At 38.9% G+C, this 10,487-nt stretch overlaps 1 protein-coding gene across 2 annotated transcripts; it reads right to left on the reverse strand.

Moving 5' to 3' along the window:
• Positions 1–6: 6 nt before the first annotated feature.
• On the reverse strand, positions 7–10,412 carry Vps8 (vacuolar protein sorting 8). 2 transcript variants are annotated; one of them, XM_022846268.2, is made up of 20 exons: positions 10,160–10,368; positions 9,215–9,265; positions 8,755–8,916; positions 8,515–8,668; positions 7,881–7,999; positions 7,536–7,741; positions 6,952–7,111; positions 6,524–6,643; positions 6,087–6,338; positions 5,721–5,930; positions 5,255–5,513; positions 4,640–4,791; positions 4,333–4,488; positions 3,776–4,025; positions 3,347–3,567; positions 3,118–3,211; positions 2,121–2,881; positions 1,568–1,960; positions 986–1,279; positions 7–849 (listed from the first exon to the last, which is right to left on the reverse strand). In XM_022846268.2, the coding sequence occupies exons 1-20, from the start codon at positions 10,199–10,201 to the stop codon at positions 661–663; spliced, it is 4,245 nt and encodes a 1,414-aa protein (XP_022702003.1). In that variant the 5' UTR covers positions 10,202–10,368; the 3' UTR covers positions 7–660. The 2 variants fall into 2 exon arrangements, 1 of the variants encoding a protein (XP_022702003.1); XR_002684815.2 differs by lacking the exon at positions 7–849 and having other exon boundaries at positions 1,139–1,279; positions 1,568–1,659; positions 1,808–1,960; positions 10,160–10,412.
• Positions 10,413–10,487: the final 75 nt, after the last annotated feature.

Here is a 10,487-nt window from a genome sequence, read left to right on the forward strand (position 1 = left end):
TCTATATATAAATGCTGTAAAAACTATTTTTTTCCGAGGAAAACATTACTGAGCTCGTGGTAGCTACAGCATATCTTAGGACAACTGCAGAAAAAACTGCATCCTATTCCTTGCTCATTTCTACTATGTCAAACTATTTTTCATAAGACGCCATAAACTGCTGAATGCATGATGACTCTGTTGATTAGCGATAATTACAGTTACGTCTTAAAGAAATAAACAACCTGGAACATGTCCTCGGGCTCATGGACTGGTGTTCTTTTTGCTTGGTATAGCCCGTCACAGAGCATTGTTATCCTATAAAGTACAGGATTTGTAATAAATATAAATGTGGGACTCAAAACAAACACCTACAAAATATATGAGGTTTTGCAATCGACAATACCAACAAGTAATTTTGATGTAAAGTAGCAAAAAGGTAACTAAAATGCTTACATACTGGTCTGCCTCATAAGAGCGTTTACTCAGAATACTAACGTTACTGGCGAACAGGATCGTGCATTAATACTGTTCCTCGTGACCATATACACGCAGCCACATCGATGGATGACAAAAAATTGCGTTTTGCAAAAAAACGTAAGTTTTGCGTAAAAACGAACTATCGAAATTAATCTTTTTTCGTTTGAGAATATCGAGTAGATCTTAATAATCCTTCTTTTCTCAGCTGAAGAGTTCCCTTGCAACGGGGTTATCGGGTGACGGGCCAAGGAAGAGTTTGAAATCATCACGTGATAGCAGTGTACCTGCTCTGAGTCGAACTTCTTCATTTGATGTTGATGCTTGCGGCATCTTTTGGGTCATTTTGAAGTGCTCGAGGGCTTCCATCTGAACTGGCGAAAGCGTAGAATACTGGCGGGAGAGAAAAAAAAAAGCATTTCACCGATAATTATTACATTACTGTCAGTATTAAGCTAGTTTTTATACCCAAATACTGAAAGATGAGCCAATTTACTGGGCCAAGTCAGTAGATTTTATCAGTACTTACAACGGTGACGGATCGCGTTTCGTTGTTTTCTGTATAGGCTTCTTTTGGTAGCAAGCGAGGAACGATCGTTCTGATCCGCCGCTTTCTCACTTGTCGACTTCCATCAGCTGCAGCACCGCCTTTCTGTCCTTCTTGAGCATTCCCAGCGTGAGTCGAAGACTCAGACGGCAATCCGAAAGCTGTACAATTCATTCTACCACAGCGGAGGCATTTGAGGTCACTTACTGTGCGTGCTTCAAACTTTTGGTCAACACATTCACGATGGTAACCGTGCCCGCAACGAAAGACGATAACCTGAAAATTGCCGAAGTATACATAATAAATGCTCATTTTTCATTTTGTTTAATATAGAAACAATTGTAGCTTACAACCTACTCAAAAACATAAGGGAATATACGACTACTAACGAGATTCAGATCTTAAGAAACTTTAAAGTGCTTATTTACAGTCGCTCCCATTGATTTCCAGCATATATGATAACACGACACACAATCTAACGTAGTATGCTGAAACGAATTCTAGTGGCTTACTACGGCAATTAGCTATTAATCAATTCTATTGCATAAGATTTTAAACACTTACTTCTCGAGTATCAGCTCCGGCGTAAGGACGGTTGCAAAATGCGCAGGTTGCCACAGTTGCTACAACAGCCCTGTTAGCAAGACGCTTAAGATCTGCGAGTTTACACGACAGGTCACAATTTATAAGGTTGCTTGTGGTCGCCAACATGGTCTGCTCGAAGTTGTAAGTATCTATCATAGCCCCAATGAAGCGTCTCACCTCACGGAACTCATTGAGATTGTATGCAGGATCGGACATTACCTTAGTAAGAATGGAGTAAGGACTCACGTGCCCCATCATTGCATTCAATAACGACGATGTAAGTTCTCTTAGGTCTGGCCGATCTAAAGAATCTTTCTGTGGCTTCATTACCACATCTAGTAGACGAAACCACATTGTCTCACGGTCATCCGCCTGCAACCATAAATGCGAACACACGTTATGCGAAAACGAACACTATCCACGGGACAGCAAGCCCAATCTAAATCTCCAATCTACTTATCCAGAATTGCACATTAGCTTTATTTTTTTAGTTTATATTCGGTGGTTTCATTGGTAATATGGTTGTACGCACCTGTAAAGCGCCGCAGTTTCTCTGAAGAAAATAGACGACCTTACCAATTTGGTCGGAGACTTTTGAGCAGTCGCTAGGAGGCGAAGCAGTATCAAGACTCCTAAGCCACTGTATGAGGTGTTGCTCAACTAGGCTTAGGTAGCTCTCAAATGCCTCCGGTATTTCACGTAGCTTTTCAAGTATAAATGCTGTTGCTTCATATACTCGATGGGTTTTACAAATGGCTAGAACCTCTAGATCGCGGAAATATTCCACTCCTTTGAGGAATGCTAGCACGCCATCGGGGTCGAAGATGCACTTAAGCTCCACATATTTCTCTTGCACGTCGGGAGACACTGTGACCGCTTCTGCGTCCTTGACTCCAATGATCGTGTCCTGACACTCCCCAGCGGCCAACCGATAGACGCCTTCAAGTAAATGGTATTGTGTTTCGGGCATTCCCTCGAGACGATCTAGCACTTCTTTGATCCGTTTCGGCAGAAGATCAATGACAAGTGCGGCCATTGACATCGCATCCACTTGTATCAGTTCGTCGATAACTGCTACAACTTGATTTTCAAGCTGGATCTTTTCGGCGGCTTTATAATCCACCCCGTTTAGGATTTGGGTTATGTAAGCGAAACTTTTTGTTCGTCGCGCAGGGTCGTTAAGATAACAGAGAAGCACTTTATCAAATCGCCTTTGCTGTTCATAAAGAATCTCACAGACACGGTAAAATCGAGCTTGTTCAGCTAATTCCAACAGTCGCTCAATGGGGATATCTGAAAAACGTATGAAAAAATGTTGTGAATTTAGACGTAATATTAATTTCACTAATGATTGCTTAACTGCACAGTATCCTTAAACACTTATTACGGAAAAACATATCATGGAGGTGTTTTCACAGAATTATGGGGCTGCGTGTTTTAGAGATTTGATGATGAGTGTTACTAACTAAGGCTAAAAACAACGAAATCATTGTGGTACAAGACAAAGTGAAAGCACGAACGTGCAATACCTTTCAATCCGCCACTCGTTAATAACTCCATCATGGCCTGTTGCCGTTCCTCCATTCTACTCTCCTCGTCTGCGTTAGTCAAATACTCAACGACCTGAAAATTAGTGCTATATTAAAAAAAGCATTAAAAAATTCCAATGAAAATTTTCCTTATTCATATCAAATTTACGGCGAACAAAAACGGAAAAATAATAGGGAACTCGAAAGCTAATCTTAAAATGAGTATCACCTGTTCAAATAGCTGTTTGTCAACCCGGATACCGGTACCGGCTACCTGTTTAGCCATCTGTCTTGCGAGAAAGGTAAAAAGTGCGCTCATTTCGTGTGTCTCGAAACCCTCTTCTCGCACCATTAATTGCAAAAGGATGTCTACGATCTGTTGTTTGTCCTGACCCAGAGTAGCAGCTATTGCTTCTGGGGGCTCAGGGGTTTCCGTAGTTTCACCTGACTCTGCAGACGTTTAAAGAATAAGCATTCACATTGAATTTAAGACCTTCCTCAAGTCCTGACCTTTGAAGATTCGCAAGTTATTGAAAACTCAAGGAAATAAGCTATGCAAACATAAAAAAATATTTTAAGCTAACATTTTTAGTTCACGCGTATAACTGAACCATATTACAGTAAGAGAAAATTGGAACAGCGAACCGAACTTATTCACCTTCTGTCGCACTGAGCTGCTCGTCTTGAAACGCGAGCGATACAACATTGAGAAACTCCCGAGCATTGAAGTGTAGAAGTGTTCGCAGACAATAAAAGGGAGGACGTAGTGATCCTGAAGGCACAGGGGTTGTGAGGTACTTCACGATCGCTTCACGAGCACGGCTTGCTTCGGCCAGTGATAACGTGCCGCAGGGGTAGGCTGCACCTGCTAAACAGCAACTGATGTAGACCATCAGCTTGTTGCCCACCTACTCAAGCGTAGTGTAAACATAACGCCAAAAAAGCTCAATTTATGAACTAAAGCTGAAATTTATTAACGTGTATATTTTTTTACTCATATTAATGCTGAATCTATTTTTATCCTATTAATTCTTTAAAGTAGATAATTGATAGTTCAGTGAGGCAGTTCCATTATATAAAACCGCCCTTGCTCAATAATTCATAAATAAAACAGATTCTGTAATATTGTAATGTAAAGTTTTCGAAGTATATGAATGAAAATGCAATTATGTGCTCATTATGTATATGTATATACATTTTTGAAGTGAAACTCACCTCAATCTCAGCATAATTTGGTTCTTTATTCATAGCAAGAGGTGCTGCAATGATGTCAACCATTTCCTCAATTGGCCCCGTGTAGTCCAACATTGCGGCGTTATGAATGTAGATAATAGCGTCATAAAGACGATTTTCTTTACAAACACTCATTACCTGGGAAAGATATGAAATGCTTATAAGCTATGTAAGAAAAAAACCTCCTACACACAGAAATCTTTGTTTCCATTGCACCGTAGTGATAATATACGATTGCTAATTAAAAAGATCTTGTATTAAAAAGATATATGAATATGATTCTCCTTACCTGGTGTATATCAATGGAAGTTATGGCCAGCTGTACAAGCGATCTCTCCAACTCTCCAAATTTATTTTCGCAACTAAGCAAATTGACAAAATCCTTTACGATAACTGGATTTAACTCCGGTAGATCACCCCCACTTATGTACGGTTGAAGACCTACAGAGGATCATCATACGTAAAACTGAAGATATTAATTAGTGTTTTATGTTAAACTAAGTTTATTTCTCTAGAAAATATCTGCTTATATAGAGGTCTACGGTAACGGGAAAGAAACCGAAATTGGGATTACGTTTTAAATGATAGTCAGCGACACTGAATTATAAAATCTAATGCATTGATACGAGAAATCGACACCGATTACGTGTGTACAATACTCCGAATCCTGCAATTCAGAAAACCTAACCAAACTCGTCTCAGTTCTTCTTGAAGCTCACGTCTTAAAGTGCTCAACAATCATATTTCCCTATGGATAGGTTACTCATATAAAGAAAACTAATATAAAGTTCTGAATTTATTCTTCATGGAAATTAATTATAATGTTTTCGATCACTTTAAATTATCTTAACTCTAGAAGGAGCAGACTCTGTCGTAAAGTTAAAATTCTGTTGTTTGTACTTACTAGACAGAAAAACTGTAAGAGCCATCGGGTCTTGTGCAAAAAGCTCATAAAGCGTGTCAAGGATCTGATATTTTGTTGGCAGGATCACCGCATAGTGAATGCACAACGGCACATTGGCCGCGTAATGCGTTAATAAATTATCAATCTTTTGTCCTTCTCGATCAACGAGAAAAAGGCCAAATTCTTCGATTAAAAGGGCGATTTTTTCCGCCACCAGAGCCTGACTTTTTTCGGTTCTCGGTGTCACGATTTCAATTACCTGACAACCAACAAATTCCCATGTTATGCGTCTTTCGCAATCGTTCTGTGTGTTTAAAAGTATCTGCCGGTATCAATAGATATGTAAATATAATTATTATTAATATGCATCATCATTGGTTTGAAGCTGGCTGCAAGGCCATCTTTTAAAAGATTAATCTCAGATCTGTCACTTATTAAAAAATTAGCCGATAAATTGCATACAAACCCTATTAGATGACGTAGCCTCGCCTTCATCGTTGTAATAAGAAATAGCGAACTTCAGTGCTTCTGAATAAAGTTTCTGCTTGGAGAAGAAATTTACTCTCTCAGTCCAGGACCTCATCGAGTAGATGTGAATACCTCGTCCGCCAAGAATCAAACACTGGCTCCCAAACGAGACCATTGTATTTGCACAGGCAGTTTCTCCGATTACAGTCTAAATTTATGATAAAAGGAGATGAGTATGTTACCCATATACTAGCATTAGCCGCAAAAGAAATCGTGTATTCTCGCCGCCAAAGTGACAATGTCGATGCTTTAACATGTTTCGCATGCATGCTATATGTACGCCATTGACCAAAAAACAGCTTACCATAGCCCTACTGACGTTTCCGCCTGTGTCCTCGGCTCGATAGCGACTACCCTCATAGATAATGTCTAGATCAGAGCAATCCATTGACTCTACCTCCTCGTCTAGTCGAACATCGAGAAATTTTAAGCTTTCCCGATGATCAAGAATAGCAAGGGTTTTATAGTTTACAAAGCAAAGTTGTCTCATTGTATATGATACTTCCAACTGCTGTAGGGGCTCAAATGTCACCTTGTGGTTGCTCTGTGTATGAACCTTAAACAGAATACAAACACATTAAGTTTCCCCGTTAATTTTGCAGTTTCTACTCAAAATTGCAATCAAGTCATAAATAAAGGGACGAAGTTACCTATAATAACTATGACATACTTGAAATAACCTTATACAATAATATAAGTACATAATACCTTAATAATAAGAGTAAGTACAAGACATTATACTTTAAATAGGTAGATAGTAGATTTTCGACCAAACGCGAGCACGGGAGAACAGACTTTACGGCTTCCTTCTTGAAAAAACGAGAATTGCCAACTCAACACTGGTATTGTGTCAGTTTCCGCCTGAAAAATCAAGCAAATGCATTCACAAAATTATGCAAAGTAATCTATATAGCTTACAACTAGTTCTGTACATCTATACTGGCTATTAAAAGACAGGGCCGATATTTTTTAGTGGTACTAAAGCTGAAACCACATTTCTGCGGCTAGCAATAGTAAGCATTCTATAACAAAAAAATGTCGAAGATTTACTATCCCTTTGATCAAACGATGGAAATTTGGCCAACAAATATATGTGACAATTTAACAACCGTGTTGAAGCCATTAAACAAGACAAATTGAGTTATTAAACAAACAAACAAACTATTTACCCGAAGCTGGTGAGTGAACACTACGGTGACGACAGGTCGAAGAAGAATAACGATGCATTTTGTAACCGTTCCAAGGGCCACGAGTGACAGCCCCTCTATAGGATGACCGCGCAATCTACACGCTACTCGTAGTGGCTCCATAGCACACACTTCCCCTCGACTATAAAATGAAAGAAAACACGATAAGTCTAAAAATGCACAGACTAGATAACGCAGAATTCGGCGTGCTTCATAGTTGTTAAATGCGGAAAGCAAGCAGGTTTTCCACGCAAACGATCTGAAGGTTTTTAATTAGAGCTTTGCGCACGTTAGTTTGAGACGATTTTTGTTTCATTTTTTCTAAATAAATGTATTTTAGATCTAAAATGGAACTTGATTAAAATACGTTATTGTGTATCCGATGTACATGTCTACCCGATCTCGCCGTCTTTATTAGAGTAAATAACTCGGCTTTCGATGAATGTACCCCTACACCCATAAATTAGCTGAATGCAACGACCCATTAATTTAATGTCAGAGTCCCACTGCTATATGTGGTTCATGATATTACGCCAATATTTAAACATGTGTTTAATTATCCGTACCTTCCGGAAAAGATGCAGTTGCTTTCATACGATCTTGATGTGAGAATCTTCCTGAAGTTTACCTCGAATACTGATCCTCCAGTGTCGGTGACCACTGCCGTGGTCGGGTCTCCGGTGAAGGCTAGTAGCAAAACACCATGATTGGGCGTATGCACATCCGAAAGGTTTCGCAGAAGTTTTCCGTTCGACGTGTCCCACATCGTCATCTGTGCTTCAAGTAGAGTAAAAGAAAAACGCACACGTTACCATGGCAAGATGGGCGTGGAACTGTGTACTTTTACGTGACGTAACATATTACAGGGACAGGAAAGCTACTTTAAAAATGAAACAAGAGTTGCTACTGACATGTCCTTTGGAATGGCCCACGATGATTCGCGTGGCATCAGAATTGAAGGAGACGGCTGACACAAGACCATGATTATTTTCAGATGCGCCCAGCTTACATCTGAGAATTTGTTCCGAATCTGGAAGGTGTCGAAATAATGGGCAATGCAAATAATTATGTACTTTTTCGTTTCTTGAGACAGTTAAGATAATATAAAGATCGATATATATATATATATATATAATATAAAGATTGTGTTTGGTGAAAACGAGCCTGTTTTTGCAAAGTATAACATAAGAGCCGAATTTTAAAGTCAACGATGATCATTTCGCATTTTTCCCTGTAATGATGCTTTTCACAAATTACATTTTATCCAAGAAAGAGGTGCATTACGGCAACACCCAGTGAAGTCCTTAATTAATATCACGTTATGGTAGCCTAAAAGATGAATGCACACCTTGACAAATTAAGGCTCTTGACTTCGATTTCCAGACTAAACTCATCTGCTTTTTTTGTTGATGTCCTGGGAACACTCGCAGTATCTTTTTTAGACTATAGGACCTAAGGAAACCGCTAGTACATTTTCGAGTTAATTATTTCTCTCAATAATCATTTTTCTCATCAGTAACATATAATCCGAACACTTATTAATACCGAAAACGAGGGTGACTCCATTCGAAGTTCCGATGGCGATGAGCGTGGCAACGGCCATGGCTGATGGAGAACCAACCTCCCCACTTTCAAATGCTCTTTGCAACTGCGCTCCAATTTGTCGTAACTGAACATGACGTACCACACTTCCTTTAACCTAGGAAAAACAAGGGCCATTCGTTATCAGAGATATCATAGATAGGCTTAGAGGTAAATAAAAATTGCGCTGAAATTCTGGCCTACCGCTGGCTTCGGCGACCGTCTTAGCTTCGATGTAGAAGATAGCGAGCTGATTCCGGAAGCAATTGATAGGGTGTCCGAAATCTCATTGAAATTAATCTCAGAACAAAAGAACGGAGTGGACCCACTGGCTGCATCGAAGTCTCCAGAAAAGTGCGCCTCCTCCTGTGATAGGGATAAATGAAAGTTAGGTGGGGCGAACAGAATTTAAAGCATATCAGGGATTGCCGAGTGGCTTAGTGATAGTTTAATGTGCCCATACATTCAATCGTCTACTGATTTTTATTTTTTCAAATAAATGATGATAAGTAGCAAGAAAAGTTCAAACAGTAATTATTTTTTCACAATATATTCATTTAAAGCGCTTCCTGTCTTCTTTCAGGCAATGAGCCTCTAAACGGATATCGTTGAGAGTCATTAACCTTCTGCAAAAAAACTATATTAATAATACAGTTTTACTCACATTGCTAAGAGTTCCATCGAAAACATGTGCAACTTCACCATTAACAGGATCCTAAAATTTAAGAAATAAGCAACAACATGTAAGTGACCATTGTTCAATCCTTTCAATTTTTAATAGATAACAATGAATAGTAGATAATAATAAATAACAATGAATAATAATAGTAATAGAAGAGCTGTACAGATGTCTCCTTAATCAGGATTTTGCTTAATCTAGCTAATCTATTTAATTCATAACAAATATAATAAAATTTGAGCGGTCTTTGATTCGCCTATAGAAGCGTAAATTTCAACAGAGACCCTCCCTTTTATTTTAAAACAAAGCCTCATCCGTAGAATGACTTAACGACAACTAGGTCACGAAGTTAAAATCTAAAAACGTATATTACACGATTTGAAGCTGAGCAAACACAATCAATAGAACTGAGTTATAATAATGTAATTTCTAAATAATTGTATTGTCTTATAATGGCGAGGCATTATTACTGCTACGCCCATATTGGTTTTACAACTGACCTAAAATCCTGCCCTGCACACGCAACCGGAAACAAAACAGAGTGAGCAACTCATAATAACTTTCCACAGATTGCATACGAACTGGGTACTCTTTGTTTTTCTACAGATAGCTATTACATTTTCGCTGTGGAAGATCAGTCATATTTAGTGAACTAAATTAATTTACTAGATCAAGTAAAATTCCGATAAAGGACATGTTTGTTCAGTTCTTTATATATATATGGGTGTTATATATATATATACATTACTTGATGAACACTTTGAACATGCCTCTGCATGCGACACTTGAGAGAGGAACCAAAATATTACAAAGTACAACAGCAACGTTATTCGATTGATTAAAACAAGACCTGTAAAATAGTGGGTGGATGATGAAACAAAAAGGTGTGAACATTTGATGGACTACGTAATCACAAGTTATCGCACTCACATTAGTGCTGCTACTAGCCGGTTCCGATTCTAAAGAATTCATCTCCGTTCACCTCCTTGAACCAGTTGAGTTTTTTAGAACTTTCAGGTGTTATTTGCTCTCCATTCAACGAGACTCACCGAGCCCAGTCTATTCGTGTGGTAAACCACCCCTTTAAATATAATTATCAGAGCCCTATACGCAGGATAAACATCGGCACAAACGCACACGACAATATTGGTGCTTCCCCGCATGAGGCTTTCGCAACGGAGAGGGGAGGCTCTTCCTGCCAAACCACATCTGTGAGAAGAGGTTGCTATGAGAAAGGTGTTCGAATACTACACATCTG

Source organism: Varroa jacobsoni, unplaced genomic scaffold (genome assembly GCF_002532875.2).
Source record: "Varroa jacobsoni isolate VJ856 unplaced genomic scaffold, vjacob_1.0 scaffold_1221, whole genome shotgun sequence".
Classification (NCBI taxonomy): domain Eukaryota; kingdom Metazoa; phylum Arthropoda; class Arachnida; order Mesostigmata; family Varroidae; genus Varroa; species Varroa jacobsoni.

Coding starts and splice junctions, on each gene's coding strand:
- Vps8 (XM_022846268.2), bottom strand. CDS start 10,201: ATGAATTCTTTAGAATCGGAACCGGCTAGTAGCAGCACTAAT. Junction 6,339..6,523: donor CTACTATCTACCTATTTAAA/GTATAATGTCTT, acceptor ATTCTGTTTAAG/GTTCATACACAGAGCAACCA. Junction 5,931..6,086: donor GAAACGTCAGTAGGGCTATG/GTAAGCTGTTTT, acceptor TCATAAATTTAG/ACTGTAATCGGAGAAACTGC.